Source organism: Manis javanica, chromosome 1 (assembly GCF_040802235.1).
Source record: "Manis javanica isolate MJ-LG chromosome 1, MJ_LKY, whole genome shotgun sequence".
NCBI lineage: Eukaryota > Metazoa > Chordata > Mammalia > Pholidota > Manidae > Manis > Manis javanica.
Window position 1 is genome coordinate 124,693,490 of NC_133156.1, and position 27,580 is coordinate 124,721,069.

The window sequence follows — 27,580 nt, forward strand, 5'->3', positions numbered from 1 at the left end:
ATTACATATTAATAGTATCTTAATAAAGCTGGAAAGAGATTTGACTTTTGGGAAACCTGTAATGAAAGGTGTAAAATACAGCTGTTCAAGTCAGATATTCAAAGAAAACATTTAAAAAGAGGTAACTATTAACTCCAATAAAACAAGCAAGTCCTAGAAAAAATGTAATCATAGAATACTCTTTGGCTTACTAGAGAATAGTTTCTATGGATAGTAACAGTAACACCTAATCCGGTTTTAACAAAAAGTTGAGATATGATACCAGGATGGAGGGAGGAAATGAAGGGGTGTGAACTAAAATCCCATTTTCTGAAACAGGAAGTCAGTAGTGTTTCTAAAAGTGATGAATCAAGAAAAAGCAGCAATGTTTACAAATAGGAACAGACACACACATCAGCAGGGTTAAAAGTGGTTGCCTGGGGGAGTGGAAATCAGATGAAGGTCAAAAGGACAGAAGCTGGTTTCTTTATAAGCCTTTTATATGTTACTCGACTTTTTTTTTTTTTTAAGGCAGTATTGAATAAGGTGAGTCAGAAAAGGAAGTGAGAGCTTTCTCCAAAGTGTGCTCCTCAGCATCAACTGGGAGTTTGTTAGAGCTAACTCAGAATATAGCTCAGATTTACAGAATGAGAGTCTACATTTTGCTTCCATCTCCTGGCGCTCCATATGCCCAGTATTTTGAGAAGCACCAGTCCACAGTCACTGTGCAGGGGCCTGAGGTAAGGTGCAGGTGTCTTTTGTTGCAGTATCGGTAAGTGAATCATGGGGACGCATATGCGGCACATGAGGTCACTGGAAGGTTCAAGTGTGAACTCAGCCCATCATTCTCAACCATTCACATTTTTCACTTGCATACACCTCCTTAACCGGCCTGCTCAGTACTTCATCTGTCTTAATTGATTTTGGTTTAGGTACCTATTTTACACACTTTGGTAACTACTTTGTTTTTTGTATCTATTTTACTTCTCAAAGTGTTTTTACAGATTCTATCACATGGTAGTTACACCTGTGTTGTCACTGTTTTCAAATTATACCTTTATATTTGATTATCAAGATCATATAACCCTCAATAAACTAGATGCTCAATAGAGGCTTAGCACTGGGTTCTTTCAATTTTATAAGTTATAGGCCTGAACAGACAGATGGATGCAACAGTAAACAGTCTCTGTCCTCCAGGAAAGAGAAGAAAACAAACTAACTGCAGACATAGAGCTTTGAAGGGATAAGCCCACCATTGTAAGAGCTCTTAGAGGCTGGTCCCCTAATGCTTCCAGGGGAAGTGAGGGCTAAGATAAGTAGTTGGTGGTTAGAGAGGATTCTTTAATTCCCAATCCTGCCAGCCTAGCTTTTATTATACTTTTGTATCTTAAGTTTTGAGAGGTTTACAAAACTTCTCTAAGTATTTCAAAAAAAATTATTATATAAGCCATTTATGGCTCTAAATGTAAAACAGGTACTGAAAAAAATCTAGCTATACTAGTTGATCTTCTGACTATGTATTATGGTAACCATTTAAAATAACTCTGTAATATGAATTTTTTAAAACTGAGGAAAAATCTAAACTAAGCCACTGTGAATTTCAGATTAAAGACAAAAGCAAATACACTGTTTCAAAATCTATAAGAAATTTTGGTGTCAAGGCTTGAGAATGCAAAGTTCTGGTTCAAATCTATAATTAGTTTCCCTCAAGATACATATAAAGTTAATTATAAGCCCATCAAAGGCTAAGCCTAGACATTCATAAGCAAGGTTTAATTATGAAGCTTCAGAAAAAAACCCACCTTTGATTAAAGATCTTATCTTCTTTATTAAAGTGAGGATTAATCTATGCAAATTGGCTTTGCTCTGAAGTAACCCTAGCAAACGAGCATTTTGGGTTATCAGAGAACTGACATGATGTCACCTTTTTAAGTGGCTGCCTTAAAGAAGAATTAATATACATCCACAGAATTCCTTTTTTTGTGTTCTCCCAATCACAATTCACTGGTAGAAATATTTGAAAGTCATTCTTATGAGGGAATTTGTCTAACAAGGGATTCCATGGTCCAAAGCAGTCTGCTTATAAGCATGAATTTCTTTGAAAACTCATCCTTCATCTCAAAAAGTTGTGCAGTTCTACTCTATGTTAGATCCATGGTTGGTGTTTTAAAAGGTTTACATCCCCAAAGAGGTGAAGTGACACTCCAACAAGATGTCATCCTACAGCTGAGCAGCAGGCCCCCTGCTCATGGCCACTTGAGAACAACATATACTGTAGATTTGTCCCCTTCCACCGAGCTTACATCACAATTATTAGAAAACATTAAAGATAAATACTGAATCACACAATTTGTTCTAGGTAGGTGTGTGTGTATGTGAAGAACAGAGCAGTTCAAAGTCATATAAATGAAAGCTTTTATAACATAATCCAATGCTAGTCTTTTACTTTGATCAAATTTAAAAATTTTAATTTTTCAACTGCATTAAATTTACAAAAACATTTTCCGAAGGTGCATTAAAGCAGTCCTTACTGTTTATTTCCAGTGCTCAAATAGTTAATGAATAAATCATTTTAATGCATTTTTAAACATTACCTCCTTCGAATCCTCATTATCTAAAAACTTTCTAGGTCAAAAAAGGTTGCTCCCACAGCCACCTGTGCAGACTGCTAACCTATCCAAGTTCAGCTTAAATTGATGCTTCTAGAGTAAAAATTGAGTGTTACAGAAACACTGCTTATCCTTTTCCATTGAGCCAATCTGGGCAAAGTTGTTAAAATTCTTCTTCTGCCTGTTTGCTGCGGGTCTGCTTGAGCTGTTGGAGCCGCTCAATGGTTTCAGAAATAGTACGTTCTCCATGTACCTTATTATCTCTCGTACGGATATTCACCGTACTGCTGGTTTTCTCTTTTTCACCAACAACTAAAACAAAATGCACAAAGCTTTGTTAGGTGGAAGGATTCTTATCCAAAATTCGAACAGAAATGATTCTAGGACCTAAAAGCCACCCTGTAACTAGTGATTCATTAAAATGTACAAGTGACCATGTATAATTGAACAACCAATTAAAAAAAATCAATTCATTAAAAACACACTTTGCAATGCTTAAAACTAATGTGTTTACTGACTCACTTCATCCAGCCAATTTAGTAAAAACTTACTGTAGAATAGGAGAAGGAGAGAACATTTTTAGACAAACCTTTAAAGATTATTTTTTTTCATGCCAACATTTTCCTTTGCTCTATATGAACTCAATAAACTTGAAAGTTTAAGCATCAGGACTGGAAAGAACTAAATAGATGACCACAATCATTTATATAAAAGTAAGCTTAAGTTTCAGTGTTTTCCCAAGATTTGGCAGATTTTCTTTGAGAAGTTTCTTTTCTTACCTAGGATGAAGTTATACTGTGCTAATTGTGCATTTCTGATCTTCTTATTCAATGTACAGCCAGGATCCAGATCAATGTCCACCATGAATTTAGCATCATGGAATTGTTGCCGTACCTATTTAAACAGACAGAATTCTTCAGATCTAAAATAAGAATTATATTTTGACCTTAAATGCTTTCATTTAAGCATTTTTTAAATTGCCACATAACAAAGTCTTTCAACACTAATTATTTAGTAACTATAATAATATTTGTATTATTATATTATTTGGTTCATCATGCAAGTACTGAAAAGGAATGCTAGTAATTTGTAATCTGGGATTACATTTTCAAAAATCAAAACGACATATTTTATTCTTCAGAGATAAATGTTTCAGAAAATAACTGAAAATCAGAATTCACGCAATCAGCTAAATTAATCGGCTCTCTTAAAACATACATTTCAAAATGAAAGAAATCCTTTTGCAAACCTATTTTAGTTCCCTATGTGGCTGCCAGGAAACTGTTCTTCAGTCTTCATATTAACATCCAATGATGATGTCTACTAACAAAGAATACTGTATTTCTGATCCCTCAAATAGGTAACAAGTTGGTAACAGGAATCCACACTGCTATTTATGTGAGCAACATTTTTAAAAATAAAATGTTGATAGAACAATAGGCTAAAAGCATAACAATCGTTCCTTTTATGTGCCTAAAGAATGAAAGATAAATTGCCATGTAAAAATGTCTTTCAAGACTATTTAGTAACTGCATTATTTATTTTATAACCACCTAATTAAACAGAATTCTACAGGAATAATTTATTAAAATAAAATATCAAGTGTGAGAATTATTAAAAAGTAATTTTTTTCTTTTTGAACAGTGATTTCCTTTTTGATTAAAAGAAAGTTTATGAAATGAAGAAGGGGGATTAAGGAAATGAATTAGAGCCAAGGATCAAATCAGGATATGTTGAAATAAACTTCCAGGGATTTAAAATGGGCAAATTACAGTAGATATTATTATTCCCTACCTTTCTCCCACCTCAAAAATACTAGTTCCACTTTATTGTCTTTTAGTCTTTGTGTATTAAGTAAGAAATGTTTTGGTCCTTTCTAAAAAAAAAAAGCAATGCCAAACTTTTAATTGTGTTTAGATTAAATTTCCCACTAGTTTGACAAAAAAATCCAAACAAACCATTTTATTTCACTGATAGGATGCTATGCTTCATAATCATTAGCCAATGAACTTGTTGGAATTTTACAAACACACACATTTTTAGAAAGATTCTTAGTTTATTGGAGTGCCAGCGTAAGACTACTATACTTTCAACCATAACCTCTTTTACAGAATAAAGCACCAGTGTTTTAGTTTCTTAACATGGGCCCTATGTATATGTGTTAGGCTGTTCTGCAATTGGGGAAATGGCCCAATAATGGTAGGTAGCTTAGCAACTTAGTGCTCTCCAATCATTAAGCATCAGTAGTAGTGCCCACCCCTCCCCACTCAATATAAAAAAAAAAAACCCCAACCGTGCATAATTCCAAATGCCACCCCCAACAAAAAATAGAAAGGAGGAAGTCAAAAGTATCTCCACTGAGAAATGAGTTACCTAATGGGGCCGTTCTCCTACTGCGTGAGCTTTCATAATGCAAATAAGGTAAGTGCAATCAATTAACCATGGAACATAGCCAATTCTCATCATTTGTAACTACAACTACTCTGTACAGTAATAGCAACACAGGATGTTTGAGTGGTTTGCTTATCAGCTGGTTTGATGTTATTTTTTAAAGATAGTTAAGACCTGAGTGTAATTTATTCTGATGATCTAGAAGCATGGTTTTGATATTATAGTATTGTTCATTGACATTTAGATTTCCATCTTTTTAAACTAATCAATTTATTACTTTTAGCTTGAGATTATGAAATAATGCTTTTTAATAACACAACTCTTAATAATTTGAAATCTCTTAATATGGAGCTGTCACTATAAGAGAACAGATTGTTCTAGTCTTTAAGGTATGACATGTGAATAGATATTTATACATCTGTTAATAAGGTACTTTTCTGGTGTGTAGGGCAAAACATTGGTTTGGCATGTCATTAATTTGAAAAAGTTTCATGTAGTTAAAGAAAGTTGCATTAGAAAACAAGCAAAATTATTCTGAGTAAAAGAGCATCTTAAACTGTATTCTGCATTTGCATTTATGTATCATACTGAGGCATTCACTATTTGCTAATGCTAAACACTAAAATATACATGTGTATACAAAACACTATCCAAGTTCTGTCTTCTGATCACAGAACCACATACAAAAATGCAATATAATCTATTCAGGCTTATCACAGATTGAATATAATAACATTTCTTTATTATCACAAGCACCCTGATTTACCAAGAATATATAAGCTTACAAGATTTGAAAAGGTGAAGAATACATAGTACATTTAAAGAAAAGTCATATTTAGGATTACCTTTTGGGCATATTCATCACATGTTGGTCCCACTGGAACTACCATTATCTGGCGAGGAGATAGCCAGAAGGGCCTTTGGAAGAAATTAAATATACTTAATGTGGATTTGGGCACTTTCCTAAACAAAGATGGCACATTTCTTAGTTCACCCTTCAGTATCTTTTCCTGACTTAAAAAACCAGTTTTTTTTTTCAATGTCCAATAAAGACTAAAGGGAGGAGTTTCAGGAGCAGAAAACTAGCCCTAAATCAGGAAAATCTGTGACCAAGATTTGTCTTGCTAAGAATATGATGGCAAAGCAAACTGGAGGCAGGGGCTATGCCTCACACTTCAACACATCGGGAAGCAGAGCACCATGCACTGGCTGCCCAGCGAGTAACAAACTGTTAAACTACACTGGTGGTTCATTGTTCAAGTGGTATTTATTACTTACTCTTTATGGGGACATGAACCATGCCTTCAGTTTATTCAAGATCCATTTTGCAGTCAGCAAATTGTAACTGATAATAACTGGTGACACCATTTGATAAAAATGAGTGTACTTTCATTTCTTATTAAAAAATGGCCATCTGGAATTCTGCCTTTGCAGTATTTCAAGTGTCAAACCCTCCTTTTGCTGCAGACATCAGGCCTCTGGACAACTTCTCTTGATCACTCCTTTATTTCCAGTTGTTTTGTTACATCAGAGAAAAGACTGGAGTAGGCATTAAATTCTACCCTACTTGTGGGCCTTTCCCCCACCTACCACAGGGCTTAGCAGAGCAATTAGTGGAGGAGCTCCCTCTCCTCTAGATGCCAGGTGGAGAATGTTTCCCATATTTGGTTTGATTTGATGACACATAACTGAAAAGTGATGATCTTACTTCACTGACAAATATGATGAACTCTCCTTAATATCTAAACTACCAAATTACAAATAAAAGTGAAATGACTGTGATGGATAACATAAAAGATTTACAACGTTTCACAAAAGCTTTACATCAGTACAGTCAATATGGCAGCCTCTCCAAAATGGGTGCTTTTATAATCTTGTGTTACTTTCAACTGCCCTCAGATATTGTCCGTCCAGACAAAACTGCTTAAAAAATAAAATGGAAGTCATGTGCTTATATCTTGCCAGCAAAAATACAACCTTATAGAAACAAGACACAAAATGTTGATTGGTCTGGAGTCTGTATTTCCAATTAAACAAATACTTAGCTTCTAAAGGATGTCAAAATACTTGCTTATTATGATCAGCGATACTGAGCAAGGTAAGCCAAAAACCTATTCAGTCAGTCAGATAAAAATATCAAAACCATACTAATTCCTAAATTTACTTAAAAAGCAACCAAAACAACTAATATGCTTCTTACTGAATAGTAACTTCTAATTAGAAAATATCATATAATCTTCAAACAAATCAAATTCTGATATAAAAATAATTAACAACAAACATTCTTAAAGGTAAAAAAACTGGGTCTAGGCTATGAATCCTTATTTTTTAGTGAAGCTTGTCATTAATTAGAAGTGACCAATAGAAATCATTTTCCCTTTCCACTGCATAACTAAATTGGACAGTAGACATTTCTTATAGTCAATAACTGATTCAGTTGTCCAGACTAAAATAAGGACAGAAGAAATCAGTAACAAAAATTACCATTTGCCTCCATAGTTTTCAGTGAGAATAGCAATCATTCTTTCCACTGACCCCAAGATGGCTCGATGGATAATCACTGGCCTTTTCTTATCATCACCATCATGGCTGGAAGGAAAAAAAAAAAAAAAGAGTTTGTTTTGCTATATATATATTCCCTTATATGCTCCTGAAGAATATTCAGAGCAAACACCAGAAACTCACCTTACAAAAGAAAGATTAAATCTGAGGGGCAACTGAAAATCCAACTGGATTGTTGCACACTGGTGGTACCGACCAATTGCATCTTTAATCTGTATGTCAATCTAAAAAGAAAAGATTGGGTTATTATAAGGTGCTGTCTATATTGAAGCTGAACACAGTAGTCATATTAGAGCGGGTTTTCGCTCTTTTTTTTTTACTTATTTTAAAGTAATCTCTTCTTCACCCCAAAATAAAAATCACATTACTCAAAATGTATTTTGATACTGACCTTTGGACCATAGAAAGCTCCATCTCCAGGGTTTAACTCCCACTTTTCACCAAATTCATTCAGACTGTTTTCAAGTTGCTAAGGATAAAGCAAAATGACTTTTAAATTTATTCATCTGCAACTTCCCTTCTTCCAGGCTAATTTGGGATTAAGAATCCTGTAACTACTTTCATGGGTCACTATTCTCTGCTTCAGAACTTTGCCCACCTAAATGTATTCATACACAGGCGCCCACCCCTTTCTCCCCAGTTTTACTGAGAATATATAAGTTTAAGGCATAGAGCATAATGGTTTGCTTTACATATAATGTGAAATGATTATAATATTAGGTCAACTAACATCCATCCTGTCTTATAAAGTAAGAAAAAAGAAAATGAGAACTCTTAGGAATATGCTCTCTTAATAACTTTCTGATATACAGCAGTATTAGCTATAGTCATGTTGTATATTACATCCCTTATTAAGTATTTATTTATCTTAAAACTGGAAGTTTGTACCTTAGATCACTTTCCCCTAATATCCCCTTTTTTCATGGTTACAGCTCCAAGACTGAAAAAAATATCCAATCATTTCTAAAATACAAAATCATAGAGAACAAAACTAGCTTACCCAAACCTAGGAACAATTTCCAATTTTCTCTTGCCTTTATCCATTTAATGATACTTGGCTTTCTTATATCATAGAATAAGCCAATTTCAATCAAACAGTATTCAAGTATGCTGAAAAACACCACTTACTTTCTCAGCTTGATTCCATACTTCAATATCTCCAAGGAATTTTTCTGGGCGAGTAGACAAGTTCAGTTTAAAAGAAAATCCAAATATGTTGTATACTGCACGTAGAAAATCCAAACAACCTTTTATTTCATCTTCAATCTTTATATAAAATAAAAGGACAAAGTAGTAATTTTCCTTGACTTCCCTAACACTTCTTTCAAAGTATTTGATAGCAAAGAGTCTCATACCTGCTCTATGGCACAGAATATGTGAGCATCATCCTGTTGAAATCTCCGTACCCGCGTGAGTCCTGTGAGTGCTCCTGACAGCTCATTCCTATGAAGCACCCCAAAATCGGCTAGCCTCAGAGGCAACTCTCGCCAGGATCTTGGTCGATGATCAAACATAAGGCTAAAGAAAGAAAAGTAAAACCCATTGATATTTAAATTCACAAGAATAAAACTGCTTTTCTACTAATGTATAAAAGGCTATCAAAAAGTCACTGATTATAGCTGTCCACCCAAGCAACATTTCTCAAATTCTGGGCTTCATAAAACAATGTGAGCACTTGCATGAATAGAACAGCAAATAAATTATAACCATCCATAACTAAGAGAGGGTAATAATTTATTCCTACAAATCTGGAGTCAAATCTTTGTGTTCAGTATTTCCTTAAATTTGAGGACTACCTTTAAGGCTCATATGGGGGAAAAAAAAATTAGCTGCATACAAATCATTTGTGACACTGGAAACTAAAGTCTGTGCTTCCTTTTTGTTCCCCAAAGTGCATCGGTCCTGTTATTCTGAAGGAGTTTCAGAAACTCTGAAGATCCTGGGATGAGAAATGGACTTGGCTGCTTCCCTGACCTAGAACCCCAGTCCCTTATGGAGATTGTGCTCGCTCACCTCCTCTGCCTTGGGGGCCTTGCTACTGAGCCGTAGGCAGTTAGCTACTGGTGGCCCCATCTCTCCCTAGTCATCCCCCAAAATGGCCCTTCATCCAACTTCCAAGGAGAATAAAAAGTAGAGCAGCCTCAAGGCAAGAAGGTTTCTAAAGGATGGCAATTCATCAGGTTTTGATAGAAAACATTTCTTAAAAACAAATCCACAGAATTTGCTATGCCTCACATTCAGTCTCCGTTTTACATTCTGCCTATTCACTGCTGTTATCCCAGGGCCATTTTTGAACATCTATAGATTTGAGAATCTAGTTGGGCACAGAAGATATTTTATAATATCACAATAATGTTGTATACTTAAATACTCTTCTGATTATATGTTTGTTTGTTTTTTAACAAAAACTCTTTCAATGCAGGGAGAGTGATCTAGGATTAATTGCAGTATGGAAAAACCTTCAACAGAAACTTAAAGCTGAATACCAGTGCCCTGGGCAGTTCATGGGTTTCAGAGCAAACAGCTCCTTCTCCACCTCAAAGGAGAACATGTTCTCGCTGTAGTGCTGCCAGTGGCCTGAGGTCATCCAGAGTCGGCTGTTGTAGATGTTTGGGGTGACCACCTCCTGGAATCCTCGTTTCCTATATTCACTCTGTTAGGAAACAAACACAATGCATATGTAGGAAAACAAAGTTCATACTTCTGGTAAAAATGTAATAGCAATTTTATACCACCAAAATGCACTTATGTTATAATCTAGAAATTCCACTTGGAGATATATACTAAAGAGGAAACTCCTGCATACGTATAGAGGGAGGCTTGTCAAAATACTGCTGCTGCTGCATGATTACTAATATTGGAAAATCAGTAATTACATCAAGATCCACCAATATAGAAAGGGGAATATGGTGGCAGTTATGTAATGGAATAGTAACAAGCAAAAACAAACTGGATCTGTACTTATCTAAAAAAAATCACAGTGCAAACTGATACATAATGAGATGTCATATATGTGAATTTGAAGCATATAAATTTAGGGTACATAGATGTATGGCGCAGATGTAAAAATTTAGGGTACATATATATATGGGGCAGATGTAAAATAACATGGACAGAAAGAATCCATGCCAACTTCAAAATAGTTTCTGATAGGAAAGGAGGGAAATGGATCAGAAAGGGGACCCAAAGGAAGTTTTTTTCCCCTTACTGTATATATATTACTTTACTTCAATAAAAAATCTGAAGTAAATATAGCCCAATGTAAATATGTGTTAAATTAGGTGGTGAGTACACAGATGATGGTTACTATTCTCCATAAATGTATCCCTGAAACATTTTATAATTTACAAAGAAAAAAAGCTATGTAAAAACTAAGATGCTTTTTTAAGGAAAATACAAACCAATGGTCATAGAACACACAGAGATCCTAGCTAAAGGGTTACAGGTCCCACTTCAAGCTCACCAGGTTCTTTTGTGTACATGCACAAAATAATTCATTAGGAAGAAATTTTTACACATGAGACATCAGACTTCCATTTTTATTTATTCTGTCAAATGTTTCTTCTCAAATACAAGATTATCTTTCCTTTTAGCAGACTTCATTTAATAACAACTTATGTCCTAAATCTACAGAAGCAAACAATTAGTGTGGTTTACCCTGATGAATTCAATAAGTGTATTATAAATGTACGCTCCCTTTGGCAGGAAAAAACAACTTCCAGGGCTGAGTTCGTGGAAGAAATATAGTTCTTGGTCCTAGGTAAAAGAGAAGCAAAAAAAAAAAAATGTTTAGGTATGTGTAACATCAACATAAGCTTCAGTGTTGGTGATTCAGAATATGGTCATGATGTCTTATATTTTAATTTGTGCCACTCCCAATTCAAAGAAAATGTTTACATTTCTGGTACACAATTTAATGGTACAGAATTGCAGCTGGTTAACAACTTAGCACAAGTATATTCTCTGTCTGTTACAGTCTTGAATCTGCTCAAGTTTACCCAAGAATGACAAGGAACAGGGGCCTGAGTTCTCATCTACTATCCCCAACAGGAGCTCTCATAGTTTTAATTCCTGAAAGATCCAAAATTTGGGTGTTCTTTTCTTTTCTTTATTTTTTAAGTGGTGGTAGCGGGAAGGAGACTTGGAAAAAGACACTGATCATGAAATAGAAGATGGAGATGAAGTTGGCTGACTTTGGGTCACAGTGAAAGAAGCACGTTCTCTTAATTCTAGCTTCCCAAATGCCCAAAGTCCTCAGGAGGGACCCCACCAATCCTTGCTGGCTTCTTTAGTGCTGGAACTTATTTGACCAACTTAATGACTAAGGACACCTGGTACAGAGTGAACACCATTTTAGAGAAGGCTGTTTTTATCAAATGTTAACTTCGAGTTTAGGAAACATTCAGGGGTAGAGGGACAAAGGAAATGACACCACAGAATCCATCAGTGACTTACTATGTCACCTTGGGCAACACGTGGATCAATCTTTTTGGGACTCAGTTTCCACCTCTTTAAAACAAGTTAGTGAGACCAGGGGACTTCCGTATCTCCCAAAGCGAGGAAACGCTCTTATACATCTTTTACAGAAAACTGTTAGTCATCAGCATTCTCTAGGGAAGTATTTAAAATGAATTTTTGTGTGGTACTGAGCATTATCTTTAGAAAGGTAATGTAGACAATCAGTAAGTAATTTACAGCTTGTATAGGATACAGCACAAAAAAATATATAGTTGAAAGCTACAGAAACTTAGTACTTAATACTAATTTCAAATGAAAATAAAGAAAACTCAGTCTAGATGCATTATTATCCTTTTAACATACCCTCCCAATTTTCCTATGGTCTCGGTTTTTAGCTTCTTCTTGGAACTTCTCCCATTCTTTCAACATTTTAGGATCTGGGAATGAAATGCCATAAATTCTCTGGAGAGTCTCCATATCTGCCTTGCCTTCCCAGTATGTGGAGGAATTCTGAAAACAGGGATTAGCCATGAAACAATATTCAAATCTGTAAATTTCTCACTTACTTTCAGAGTCAGATGTTATTTCTCATAGCAACCTTAAGAGTCAAATTCTTATTAGTCTTTATGACAAGGAAAATGGCATAAAAAGTGCACATGTAGTAAATATCTCAGTTGCTCTGACACTGACATAAGAGTACTTGTGCTCATTCTGCAACACAAAGCTGGATGTTTAATTTGTAAAGTATTAATTAACAAAAATGTCCATCTCTTAATATCCACTCAAACCACAACTCCATGATCATGACTAACTACAAGAGTATTTCAGACAAGATGATTAAACAAAAATGGAAAGTAAGCCAGCAAAAACATCTTGAAATGACTCAAATATTCTTCTGATATAAAAATAAAGAGCATTTTAACAACAAGTTTCAAAGCCCTTAGAGTCACCATGGCCCAAGACTGGGAGATTTTGTGAGACCCTTCCAAACCTTCACCCCCGTGCCCTCTGGCGATGAAAGGCAAGTCGTCACTGCTTGAGAATTTCAGCTAAAAAAGTCTAGTGACATGTGGCAGCAGAGTCAACAGAGTGTAAGAAAAAATCCATGCTTATATATGCAAAAGAAACATAGTAGAAAGCGAAACCAATAAAAGTTCAAATGTATATCTATGCCAGATAAATATAAAGAGTCTTTAAAATTACATTGCTTACTTTGTGTATCTTCAAAGCCTTAATTTTGCCAGTGTGTCTGACATGAGGACCTCGGCAGAGATCTATCAAGGGGCCACACCTAAAGATAAAATGAGAAGAATTTTAACAAACACTTAAAATGACTTTTACACCAGTTACATTTAATGACATTTCATATTCTCACCTATAGACTGTGGTAGCTGGAGTGTTCACTTTTTCATTCAATATCCGGCATTTGAACTTGTTGTACTGAAAATAGGAAAAATTATTTTTTTAAAACCCTCCTTTAATTTTTACCTCTAAATACTACAGCTAAAATATAATTCAAAGTACATCTTATCAAGACATTCTATGAATATAAACATCAATATTTCATGTTTTAAAAACATTGTTAAATTTTTCAAGTAACATTAAAGTGATATAAAGTGAGAGTTTTATGTAACAGCTCAATTTACCTTAAACATTTCCAATAAAGTTTCTTTCTTAACTTCTAGTCTTTCAAAAGCTTGCTTTTCTTTAATGATTTTCTTACACAAAGCCTCCAAAGAAGAGAAATCATTGCTGGACACACCACTAAAGGAGAAGAAAGTATAATTAATCTCTTTTCATTCCATTCTACTCACATCATAGCTTGGAAGAATGTGTCCTTAAAATAGCTGAAGGGTTTTAACATAAAAAATTAGACCTTTGCATCATATATTACAATTTTAAACTAGACACTTTTCATATTTTTATATATTTTCAGTAGCTTCTACTCTGGTAATCATGGAGACTGCGCCCACTAGTAAACCCTCGCTCCAACCCTATGACCAGGTTTCAAGAGGAGCAGAGGTCCAGCTTCATTTCATTTCCCAACATAACTTAGAACTCTACCTCCATCAATCTAGAATAGAGTTCTCACTAAGGCCTCTACTACTTCATAAGTTCCTAGAATACTTCATATTTTGATACTGGGAAATAGTAACTTTTATATAATTCCTCTTTTATTGAGAACTCTTTAAAAATACTATATGGACCGATAGTAATTTAGATTTTATTTTTCTTTATCCTGTCATATAACTTACCCTTCTTCAAGGTACATGTCATAATAGAATCCACTTTCTATTGGTGGACCATAACATAAACATCCACCATAGACTCTTTCCATGGCTTCACCCACGATGTGAGCACTTGAGTGCCAATATACCTGAAAATTTGAAGAAAAATGGGATGGTCTGACTCTGGGCATGTAAGTTGTAAATTCATACAACTGCTTTGGAAGAGTTACATAACTGTATTATAAATAAACCCAAGACATGAAAATCTAAATTTATAAATCTATAAACTGTGGTGTGATTCTGTTCAGAACCACAATAATTTAAAAGGATTCTTTTCTAATTACTAAGTTGTATTTGTACCTTAGAAATGACCCGTTAGCTGTTTATAAACGAATTAAATTCAAATTAGCATCATTAATTAAATGAGATAGATTTTGTAACCTGAAAACTGCCACTCAACGTGACAGCCTTATTGATTATTGTGGCCCAGGGTTTTTTAAGTCAATGTGCCCACAGTCGTACATCCTGTGTTCTGTGCCCAGCCTTTACTTGGCTGTGGAACTTAAGAATCACATCTGTTTTTCCTTTGGCTCCAAACAACAAAGGTGGTACAACTGCCCTCACAACACAATTATAAAATACAAGGACAAACATATGGATATCAAAACCAAATGGCACTACCTGGTTTTAAGGTGGCCTTTCAGATGAGTCAGAAAAATCCAAAGCAATGTTTTTAGTATTTATTAGTAATGTTCGAAAATGACTTTTAAATTTCTCATTAAAAAACTTAAGGAATCCAGAATACATTTGAAAACCACTGATACACATACAGAAGTTAACTATCATGAATAAAACTAAATGTTTTATTTCCCCTTATATGGTAAACCATTTCATGGTAAAATAAGGAAAAAACCTTGCCATCAAATGCAGGTGCATTTTTATAATGCTTCAGCAGATTTGTATTTTAAGATGAGAAAAAATATGGAAATCAACTGTTCAATGGGGGAACACTTTAAGTAATGTTCACATTTATTTGTTAAACATATACAACTTGCTTAAGTGTTGATTTAATTGCTTACTCAATTTTTAATAAAATCTTAATGAATTCCCAGAACGTTTTCCCATTTATGTATCAGGTAGTGAAAATAAATTTATTTAGTTCACCTCTTAATTTCATAAGGCAAGCACTTTTATTATGTTCCCTAAATGAAAGACCAAATGATTTCAAATATGACAATGAGACTTCAATAAACTCTGGCCTCCAATGGCAGTGGTAATAAGCTGGAAAAGACTGCAACTGTGAATCTTCACCTTGAATGAATATTAAACAAAAACTTACTGCTTGTGCCTCCTCATCCTCAAACTTGAGAAGCTCCAAGGTACAATCTTCCTCCAGAGGACGGTCTAGGTCCCAAACAATTTTATTCACTTTAGCAATAACAGTGTTGTCAGCCAACCCTTGACTTAAAAAATATACATATATATATAAACATAAGAATCTTAAAAAGAATCTTTTGTAGCAGAACAGTAATCTGAGAAGAGGAACAGGAAAATAAACACTATATGTATTCTATATTAATGCTATATACATTGCTTATTGATTTATGTGTATCTTTCTGAAATAAAAAAGAAAAAGCAATAAGCTCCCAAAATGTACCCAAGACTATAACTAGAAGATCCTGAAAATTCAGAACACTATTATTTGACATGTAATGTTTCTTATTTAAGCAAACATAGCCATCTCTGATAAAAATTTTTACTCACTTGATTAATCATTTAATTTCTCCAAATAACTTTCCCAGAAAGCCAAGCTATTTGGACTCCAAGGGAAAAAAGAGGGGGCTACTAACTAGCTTTTCTGTTCTTCCTACTGCTGAAAATATGTAACATCGTTGCTTTGAGAGATAAAGCTAATCTCAGAATAAATTCTGCAAATGCCTAAGATGGTATTACTTATAACAAATGCACAGGTGAAATAAAGAACTATTCAATATTACCTTTTTATAATGTGGAAAAAAATGTCATCTAGACACACAGCACACAGTACACAACACAAACTACCAATAATAAGATGCCAGACCATACCAAATGTCAAAGTCACAGGAGTTCTGAGGAGCAGAAATCAGCATACATAGGTCAGAGTAGTACAGACAGGCTTTGGAGGATAAAATAATGAGAGGCTAAAGGATCAGAAGATTTGGACAGGAGGAAAGGGGGAAGACTCCAGATGAGGTAATACACTGACATGCAAGTTAAGGTTAAGGAACCTGTGGGGTTAGAGCAGAACTGAGTAAGGTTAGTAAGACTACAGATATGAATGTGCAGCTAGAGAAATGACAGTCTATAATAGTCTAGACAACTCAAGGAAAGCAGTCAATAAATACACTATGAAGACAAAGTGTATGGCCTTTGAACTACCATGAACCTACCACCAGAATGCTTAAGCTAGTTAGATTTGCGGTACTGGGTGGCTCTCTCCTTGCTCTGTAAGTACAACCAAGTTAAGGCAACCTCCCCCACTAAGGATCAGGACGGAAGCACATACAGAATGTAAACAACTCCTATCCCATTTTCAAATTCACTGAATTTCTAATACTTTATTATATCCAATGTTTTCTTTCCTCCTGAGATCAAGTGGAGCCATGAATAAATGAATAAAATATACACATTTCACAAGAAATACATGGATTTGGCAGAGAGAAATGTATTTTATCATATTGGTGTAAAACAGTTTTCAGAAGATTAAAGAACTGATCCAAAGGCAGCTAATATTCTCTACATTCTTTGGGAAGAAAACTTTTATCTTAAGGTCCAGAATGGGGCCTTGGGATGCCATCAAGAGAGTTCCTTTGAAAATGTGGGTAATACACGGACCATATTGGATTATTTCAATTTTTCAAAGGGATATAGTAAGCCATACTTTAAGATTCCAAACCAAACTTCAAAGGAAAACCTTCCTTTTTTTCTTTCCTTTCATATTCACCACTAATCACCTGAACCTTTAAACAGTCCATTATTCATGTTACAATTTTTCACGGAACAAGATGTTATCCTGGACTTTTATAAAACTGTTGTAAAGCATCCTCACTTGCAGATCAGTGATTTAACTCCAGCTCTAAAGCTGTTCAATGTTTTATGTAATTCAATTTAGAATTTTTCATTTCTCAAAAAAGTCATTTTCCAATTGACCACATGAGAAATTACAATGTAATTTGAAGGACAATACTGTAGCAGTACAGAAAAAGTTCCTAGACTAGTAAGAGCCTGAATTTTATTACCAGTTACAATCTCAGTGTGTAACAATGCAGGAATCTCTTAATCAAAATTGCCTCTAAAATAACAGGCTGAACTGATATTTAAAGGTCTATTTAGTTATTTATGATCTCACATGTTAACTTGCTTGGAATTACAACTTTCTTTCTTACCATCTTAGAGGTAAGGTGGAAGTACTTCAGACAGAAGCACTGATCAAATTAACTGAAGCACTCCATTTTCTTTGTAAAAAGTACTAACCGATGTCTACGGTACACTGGAGACTCATGACTTCTAAGCCTAACTGCTTCTCCTCCAACCAATTGCATAGTGGGCTTACCATAATCAGCTGGGTTGGTTCCCAAACCTGTTGTGCATGTCTTAGGTTCAACAATATTAAGTTCATGATAATGAACCATTTTTGATTTAATTATATGGTAGTTATGTGAGGTTCAACTCAACATTTAATTAAACAGTATAAATAAATAGAAATAGAAATAAATAATGTTACAAAAAGGGGACTGTGGTTTCCGTAAAAACCACGATGAATATTTGGCAAGACTTGACAAAGGCAAATCACTAAAAAAAATTATCATCCAGTTAGGTGTGGATAAAATAACTAAACAGACACACACACACACACACACATATACACCCACACATACATACATATATATATATATATATATGTATATATATATATAGTTACTGAATAAATATATAGTTACAGATTTTAAGTTAAAATGTTTAAGATGAGGCTGGCAAACTTTTTCTGGGAAGAACCACATAAATATTTTCGACTGTGGATCACACATGGTCTCTGTTGCATATTCTTAGTTGTATTATTTTTTTCATACCATTTAAGAATCACTCTTAGTTCTTGGGCTGTACAAAAACAGGTATGACCACAGTTTGCCAAGCCCTGTATAAGACATATGCATTAATTTATGCTTTCCCAACTTCATCATTTTCTGATAGACCAACTATTGATTGATCCCAATCACATCAGATTAAGAAAGCATTTACCCTATTACAGAGTTTGCATCTAATTCTCAGTTACTTCTTCCCAACCCCATAAAAGTTTTAACTTTAAGATTAGACATGGTCCTTCTTTGGATTTATAAAAATAGTATATATTTTTTCATGTATCATGTTATTTTCTCAACTTTTCCATGTGAGATGATCTTATCTTCATTTTTAACTTCAAAACTGAGACATTAAAGTCAAAATCAGTGAAACACAGTCTACTGGGTCTTATGACATTTATGCTCAAAATAGAAGAATTAGTAATATAAAATCCTTTGTAAGATAAGACCAAAGTAAACTGTCTTAGAAAGTAACCTTGAACCTTGACTAGAAAGCCCGACATCATTTTGATTTTTAAAAATCTCAAAAATAATGTAAACTAAACATTAGAAACATTAAACAGTAAAATAAAAATATTACAAGGATAAAACTTTGCAAGATAAGAAAAAAAAATTTAGTTACAAACAATAGATGGGCATAGCAGATGTAGCTTATACCTAAGTCCACAAGCAATTTGATATGGTGTAGTTTTCCAGGATTCTCCATCGACCTGTTTACCATCAGGCAGAGTGACTTTAATTGGCTTGCTATCTTTCTCTGCCTTTTCTGCCAGAATGGAATCATGTTCTGCTTTTAATTTATTATACATCTCAAGACGTGTGTTAATATATTCAGGCCAAGGACTCAACTGCAAGACAACAAATGAGGAAATAAATAATCAGTGAATACTTGCTTTCCTTTTTAGAAAAGGGAAGGAAATAATAAAGATATACATATGAAAATCATAATTACTAATTCACTGTGACAAATCTATTGCCAAAATCACTAAGCATTTTTTTAATCTTGCCCTAAATCAAAGTAAAAAAAAAAATTAAATGCTCTCTTCTTTTTTACTTTAAGACATCTTCTAAAAATTGCAAAATATAAATAACAATAAACATCTGGGCTGCCAACATCCTAAATGGACAATTATTACCATTTTGCTATTATTTGCAGAAGGTGATTTTTTTTCTTTAAGAGGTTCTCTTAAAGAATAAAATGATCTACGAGAACAGCTATAAACAATACTGGAAATAAAAACCAGGTGGCTTTTTCATTCTGTTTCAGTCTTGTTCAAGGACGATTTGTGCAACTAGTCAGACTATATGTCTACCCATAAATTGTTACTAACCAACTATAAGCTTATTTGACTTAAGGGCTCTCATTCAAGCGACATATTTACTGAATTTAAAGAAACCATGATTACCATCTTTCTTGGGAGTATTTAATTAGTAAATATAAGAGAATAGCTATAATATAATACTACTACTAGCTATAGTGGATAAATTAACCAAAACATTTTAAATAAAACACCCCCTGAGGTTCCCAAAAGTTTGGCAAAGAAAAGACAAAGAGAATAATTAAATATCTGACTTCCTCTGCTGTCACAGACTTTAGTCTTTAAAACATTCGAAAAGGAGGTAGTTAATCTAGGGTCACAAAATGGTCAAACCACTAATATTTACATAATTTATGATCTTCAACTGAAAATGACATGGATTTATAAAAATTAAAACATACAATGGATAATGAAAAACATGGCTTTCTAAAAAATTTTTTTTAAATCGCTGCATACAAAAACAAAGAGAAAATGACATAATTTTACTATAAGCATCCATCTTCCACTTAGGTTTAAATTAATCAGCTATAATAATGTTATACTAGTATATGCTTTGACACTCATTTTAGATATTACCCCAAATTCTACATATATATATGTATAACCCACTTAATCTAAAAGGAGTACAAAGTAGTATCTAATCCTTGAGAAAATAACTTGTAATAATAGAAAGCAAAAATCAACCATACTACATGGATTAATTGAACATACTGCTTGGGTACTGTGTTTTCTGATGGTCGTGGTCAACCACTATGTCAACCTTAGTGGTTAACACTTCTCTAAATATCACAGTTATTTAAAAACAGCCATGTTAAAAAAAAAACATTTTCAGCCTGTTTGAATATAACTCCTTGGAACAGTAAGTTTATCTTAAGTGAAGTACTACATTTTTTCCCCCCTTACACAAATTTCCTTCTCATTAATTACATTTTTTTTCTCAGCCTTCATCTTTTGAAACAGAAGAGCCTTAATCCCTTCACAGGTCCCTCTGGCAGCAGTCCTTCCCTTTCTCTAGTCATTTAGGTGCTCTTAGGAAGCTTTTCATTAAATTATCACAGTACAACCATGCTCTGAACCCCTCAGGCTGAAAGCACATTACTTGGACCTACCGACCTGGAAGCATTAGGACAGGCCTACCTATCCACCCTCTCTCTGTATCTTACTGTAGTTTATCTCCATACCCATTTGGCACATCCCAATCAGAATCTAAGTGTCAAACTAAATTCATTCAACATTTATTGAGCAGATACCCTCTGTGCCAGGCCCTGGATATGTGAAGACTAAAATATACATGTTGCCCTTAAAAGGGGAACAGGACAAATACATAAATGATGGAAGCACAGAGAAGAAAGGCCATGGACATCTCACTGTAAACTTTTTTCTAGACAGATCATTCACAACATATATAATCACATTTCATACTTAAATTTTTCCATTCTGAAGAGTCCACTAATTTAACCTTTTGTTTCCTATTTCCAGGCTAATTCTCAAGCTGTCATACAGTAACATGTAATACTGTATTTAAAGTATGAATAAGAAATTGGGAAACATACACATTTTTCTATTTACAAATTTTAAACCAATTTCCCCCACAATTAAAGTGGGATATAATGGATAAACCTAAGAGAAAAGGTTAGGTAGGGCCCTAGGAAACACTCAGTGGTTGTTGGTCATCTACAAACTTACCCTTAAGTAAATGAAAGCATTATAAATTTAGCAACATAGCATTTATAAAAGCAGCTCTTCAAAGTCAGGCTATAGTATACTTTTAAAAAGCCTGTTCTCTTGGCTTCTGCACTCTGGTAGTTTTCTAGAGTCTCCAATAAACCAGTTGTAATGACCATAGAGAAAAAAATGAACCACAGTTCACAAAAGTTCAACTACACAACTGAAGTAGGAAGACAAGCTGAAAGTCCTCCTTAAACAATACCCAGGAAGCAGGTTGATTCTGGGCTGACTTTCTAGATACCAGTTCTTTTTAGTGTAAGTCCTGGGGAACTGAAAGCATTTCTCTACCAACCTGAGAGGCCTCTAGCTTTGCCCTAGCTTAAAACCAAACCCTAGTGGTAGGTCCTGATGGAAACAGTGTGGACAGGGTCAAGGAAATGGGCTTTCTTTGGTGTCTGTTGTATTCAATATAAGCTAAAACAGTAAGGCTCTACCCCTTAACAGCTCACTGAATGAAATGATCAGACATCCAATCTGGCAACTGAGTAATTACCATAGTCTCTTTCTCTCCAACTTTTGTTCTCTGATTTTCATATCTAACCCCACAGATTACCTTAGAATCATACTTCAATGCTGTTTTCCTTTTTCAGTAACAAATTAAGTACAAATCTTTTTCCCTCTCTCAGACTTTCCTAATTCTTCTGATTTTTCCATCTACTGCCATCTTTCAGTCCCATGTAAACCATGAGAATCTTACACAGGATAAGTCTGAGACAGCTTCCCTGCCACCTGTTAAACTTTGATTAAAAGAGTCCTAAGACATTTACCTCTATTCGACCTCCATCTCCAGATCCTTCTTTATTCTTCTTCTTGCCTCCTTCCTTGCGCTTCTCCTCATTGGCACCTATCTAAATAAGAAAAAAGAAATAAAGGTTTTATATATATATATATTTTTTTGAGAGGGCATCTCTCATATTTATTGATCAAATGGTTGTTAACAATAAAATTCTGTATAGGGGGGTCAATGCTCAATGCACAATCATTAATCCATCTCAAGCCTAATTCTCGTCAGTCTCCAATCTTCTGAAGCATAACGAACAAGTTCTTACATGGTGAACAAATTCTTACATAGTGAATAAGTTCTTACATGGTGAACAGTACAAGGGCATTCATCACAGAAACTTTCGGTTTTGATCACGCATTATGAACTATAAAAAATCAGGTCAAATATGAATATTCATTTGATTTTTATACTTGATTTATATGTGGATCCCACATTTCTCCCTTTATTATTCATTATTATTTTTATTTTTAATAAAATGCTGAAGTGGTAGGTACATGCAAGATAAAGGTAGAAAACATAGTTTAGTGCTGTAAGAGGGCAAATGTAGATGATCAGGTGTGTGCCTGTAGACTAAGTATTAATCCAAGCTAGACAAGGGCAGCAAAACATCCACGGATGTAGAAGATTTCTCTCAAAACAGGGGGGGTGAGGTTCTGAGCCTCACCTCTGTTGATCCCCAATTTCTCAACTGATGGCCCCCCTGCGACTGTGCCTGTCTTAGGTTGTTCCTCCCTTGAGGAATCTTACCCGTCTCTGGCTAACCAGTCATCTTCCGGGGCCATAAGGGTTTTATATTTTAATCCAATTTGACACCACTCCATGCTATGCCCAGAGGGGGATATTATTCTTAGCATCTATTTTAAAAAACCTAGAAATCTCGTTTTGAAAGACTAGAAAATTTCATCTCCATTAAAGACAAGTAAACAACTTAAATAAAGACAACTCCTAAAAAAGTGGAGAGGGATTACTTGATAATGCTCAAGTCATCAAATTTCATTGATGTGGCTTGTTCCTGTGACTCTTGCTTCCCGTTTAGCTGGACATATACTAATTATATAGCCACAAAGAAGCATAGAACTTATCTAGGAATAGTATTTACCTTAAAAAAAAAAACCTAATGCAAATACATATCCACCCACAAGTACTACCAAGAGCCTCTGTGCTCATAGCATTCTGTTAAACCCTAAGGAAGCAACAAATAAAAGACTCAAACCCTACCACATGCAAATTTAATCTCTCCAGGGAAGCTAAGGTATATATATATATAGAAACTCCTGGAGGAGAAAAGATCATAGGTGCAGCACTATGGTTAGATGTCACATAATTTAGGGCAACAATAAGTGTTACGGCTTTAAAAGACTTTGATTGATGGTGATTTCAACAGGCTGGATTTTAAGAATTTTGAGAATGGAGGAAATGTTTTTAGGTATACACAAGAACTGACTGTCAGAAATGTTAAAAGAAAGACAAAAAGAAAAAGGGAGAGGAAAAAACTGATCAAAGTAGGATTGTTTTACAAAAAATGTCAGTTAATGGCTCAGACAGAAGCAACTAAAGTTACCAGAAGGAATGTGGACTTCAATTAGAAATACATGAAGTCACAGAAAAAGTTTTAAAGTAGTAAGCCCTGTGCAAAAAGGCAACCAGTGGCAGAGTTGGTCTATACCAGCAGTTCTCAACCAGAAGCAATTCTGCCCCCCAGGGGACATTGGGCAATGTCTGGAGACTATCATGGATGTCACATCGTAGGGGTACAATTGCCATATAGTGGATAGAGGCCAGAGATGTTTTTAAACAGCCAAAAACGCACAGGGCAGCCTCCCACAACAAAGACTTATCAGTGTCATCAGTGTTGAGGTCCAGACACCCTGAACTACATTATGGGATAATGCAAAGAGCAGATTTTTAGAAATTAATTTCTTACATCACTGTGACTACTCAGACAGAAACATCCTAAAGCAAACTGCACTACAAAAAGTCTTAGAAGTTACAAAGTTCTTCCACAATCACATCTAGGTCTCATAGCAACTCTGTGAAAGGGCTATTGTTATTATTCCCATTTTACAGATAAGATTAAATTGGAAAAAGATGATTTTTCTAGGTTCATACAACATGTAAGTGACAGGAACAACACCCATCTATGTGCTGACAGTGGTCAATTCTAAGGAGGGAAGTGATCACAACACTGAAGGAGCTTTGAAGGTACAACTGGGGATCTGAAGGAGGGAGGAGGGATTTTATTGTAGGTCTGTACATGTTTGTGATCTCTGATATTTTCTAGGTTAGTTTTAGTGAGATATTTTCCTATACCACACAATTCACCCATGTATGTACTTCAATGGCTTTTAGTGTATTCTCAGTTGTGCAACTATCACCCTGATCAAATTTTACAACATCTTCATCACACTGAAAGGAAACCCTGTACTCATTAGCAACCACTTCCTGATTCCACCTTCCCCAGCCCCTGGTGACCACTAATCTAGTTTGTCTCTCTAGATCTGCCTGTTCTGGACGTTTCATGTAAATGGAGGCATGCACTGTGTGGTCTATTTTGTGAATGACTTCTCTCAGTTCTTTCTTGATTTCAAGATCATCCATGTTACTTGTATCAGTACGTTATTCCTCTTCATCTATTTAACACCTGGACAATTTGTTCTTTTGAATTTTATAAAATATATTACTTGCATAATTTAAAAAATAAACTCAGTTTAAAAATAAATGACTCCTAATTTTATGCTGAGTTATAAAACACTCCCCTCTACCCCCCTGCTCTCTCTGCGATTCTGGATTTCATAAAAAACTTTAAGATTCATTTATAGTCAACAGATGAATAATAGGCATAACTTAAATCTACTCTAATTAAGTAAAACACTAAACAACAAGGTTAAAGAATCTCTATATGACTGCTATACTACAGAACTGATGTAACTAAGTAAAGTACTTGGGTAAGAGGAAGAGTAAACATTAATTGCAGGTCTGTTCAGTTAAATGGAAAAGGAATGAAATAATCCTTTTTTTCTGATGAAATGATTTGCTTTTGGTCATATAGATATTTGCCAAATGAATAGAACTAGTGGGAAAAAGGGAGGAAATTAACATAGGTTTTCTGTACTCTAAATATTTCTCCTTTTACAAATGAGGATACTGGTTCAAAGAAGCTAAATAATTTGCCCATTTGTATAAGCTAGTAAGCAGTAGAGCGGAGACAATAAAACAGGTGTCTCCAGAACTCTATGGCCCATTCTATCTTTATTAGAACAATTGTGAAGATGGTGGGCAACCATTTTCTATTTCCAATGAAAACAGAACAAGAATGCATGAGTTTATATATTATATATTTATGTAAAAACAATCTAAAATTTCAACCCAAAAGTTGGGAACCAGAACTGGATTGTGACAGGAAGTTACACAACTATTTTCCTCAGGGATATTTAGGAGTTGAAAGAAAAGTATATGCAGGATATAGTTTAAGAATATTCAATCCCAGAGACTGATGCCTAGGATGGGTATGTCCTTAGAGCCTAAGAGTTTGATGGACTAGCTGTCCCTGACTTGTTCCCAGGCAGATGATGGGAGGCAGGCCAGCACTATGGTCATAAATATTGGCTAGGGAATACTGGGTTTGAGCAAGTTACTTCCTGTTCCTATGCCTGTTTCCTCACCTGTATGACAGATAAAAACAGAACCCAATGATAACTACGATAAGGACTGAGTTAATGCATGTAATTCATAATACAGTACCAGACCCACAGCATTAAGTATTAGGAATTGTGTAATTATTATTACAGAAGGGAGAAATCATGTATTTGTTAGCCACACATCACTTCCAATTAAGAATAGCACAGCGGAATACCATTTTTAAGTGACAAAGTCAGTGAATAGGCACCATTTACTGTTTTAAATTATATTTAAATTAAATTTATATAGTTTCTAATGTGCACATATGCCTTTCCCCTATTCTATCCATGAATTAGAGGACATCCTAATTTTACCGATGAGAAAACTGTGGCTTTTAAGTGATCTGTCCTATCAGAGTCAAGGTCAAGACTGTTTTAGCTTAAGACTTCATCACTTCTCACTTAGACTATTACAACCACCTCCTGCTTGTGGCCTCACCTCTTTCCAAAGCACCTTCCACTCCAATGCCACAGCGATCTTTGAATCTACAATCCACATCTATCGCTTTTCTGCTTAAAAACTTTCACGTGTAAAATACAATTTCAAATACAATACTACCTAACATCCTTCTGAGAGGTGTGGCTCCCGTTTCAGGCATACTCTTGCAAGCAACCCCACAAACACTCTGAATGTGCCTTTTCATTGGCTATCCTACTTTACCTAGGAAGGCCTGCCCAGCTGCCTGGTTTCCAGACTCAACTCTATAGAGTCCTCTTAAGTCGAATAAGGTTCTTCCGCCTCTGTAGTCCTACAGGGTTGATGAACGCTGTATAATGACCGTTTTCCTGTCTCTCACACACCAGGCTGAGGCCCTCAAGGTCCTATTTACCTTCCTGGCTGCATCACACAGAACAGGCCTGGCAGATGAATACCTGATGTTTGTTAATCATAAAACACTCAACTTGGTGGAGTGAAAGTGACCCGGGATATTTTCCCAGGCAATGAATGATACCAAACTTAGGGGAAATGATAAGCATGTGTGAATGTGATAAGGTATGCCTCCAACACCAGGTGGGGGAAATGTGTAACTTCTCAAGACTTTGTCAGCTAGGGTTATCCGGCCTCCACCATTTATTATAAATCACCCAAACTTGCAATGGATCAGATTTCGGGCACGCAGTTTTCCCTTCCTTAAACTGGAGCTCTTTACTGCAGTGTTCTTCCCGCTTAAGGTGAGTCAAAAACACTAGTCTGGTAGTCCAGGGCTCTAGATTCTCATTGTTTGGAATTCAAATTAGATGTGTGGCCCTGAGCTAGTCACTTACTCAGGGTCAGTTTCCTCATCTGCAAAGAGGAAGGACCTAGAGAGGAGCTGCAAGGCCCTGCCCTACTGTATGAATGCAGTTCCTCCCCAAAGAGGGCTCTGACTCTCCAGGAGCTCCATCGTCCCCCTCGAGTTCCTCCACCCCACATACTCGGGCCGATTCCTTCCTTTCCCGCCCCTGCCCAGTCGGGCAACACGGGCACCAAGGAGAGCCCCCGCCCGCTCTCCGGGCCCCACTCGGGCGGCTCACCGGCTTCTCCTCATCTCCCATCTTCCCTGAAGGGCTACCGGCCTTCTCTTCGGACATCAGCGTAACATCAAGAGAAAACGGAACCCAAGGGCGACGCTGCAGTGGAGTTAGAGATGCACCGCAGCCACAAGATCCCGGCGCTTACACACGTTGCCCGGAAGCGACCAGCTGATGCAATCTGAAAGCGCCCAAACCCCGCCTCCTTACCTTGC

The 27,580-nt window shown here is 35.4% G+C and overlaps 1 protein-coding gene across 1 annotated transcript; it reads right to left on the bottom strand.

Annotated features, from left to right (window-relative positions):
• Positions 1-2,419: 2,419 nt before the first annotated feature.
• On the bottom strand, positions 2,420-27,548 carry TARS1 (threonyl-tRNA synthetase 1). The gene is made up of 19 exons (XM_073237377.1): positions 27,369-27,548; positions 22,160-22,240; positions 19,003-19,193; positions 15,567-15,690; positions 14,255-14,376; positions 13,646-13,763; positions 13,375-13,439; positions 13,212-13,290; positions 12,363-12,509; positions 11,199-11,297; positions 10,028-10,194; positions 8,897-9,059; positions 8,670-8,807; positions 7,933-8,010; positions 7,665-7,765; positions 7,464-7,568; positions 5,825-5,897; positions 3,368-3,482; positions 2,420-2,900 (listed from the first exon to the last, which is right to left on the bottom strand). The coding sequence occupies exons 1-19, from the start codon at positions 27,423-27,425 to the stop codon at positions 2,752-2,754; spliced, it is 2,172 nt and encodes a 723-aa protein (XP_073093478.1). The 5' UTR covers positions 27,426-27,548; the 3' UTR covers positions 2,420-2,751.
• Positions 27,549-27,580: the final 32 nt, after the last annotated feature.

Bases quoted from the DNA above. Each gene is read 5' to 3' on its own strand.
- TARS1 (XM_073237377.1), bottom strand. From the start codon at position 27,425: ATGTCCGAAGAGAAGGCCGGTAGCCCTTCAGGGAAGATGGGAGATGAG. The intron at 15,691-19,002 runs GTATAAGCTACA...ATATTTTTTAAG, and splicing joins CAAATTGCTTGTGGACTTAG to TCAAGGGTTGGCTGACAACA. The intron at 2,901-3,367 runs GTAAGAAAAGAA...ATTTTGTTTTAG, and splicing joins ACAGTATAACTTCATCCTAG to TTGTTGGTGAAAAAGAGAAA.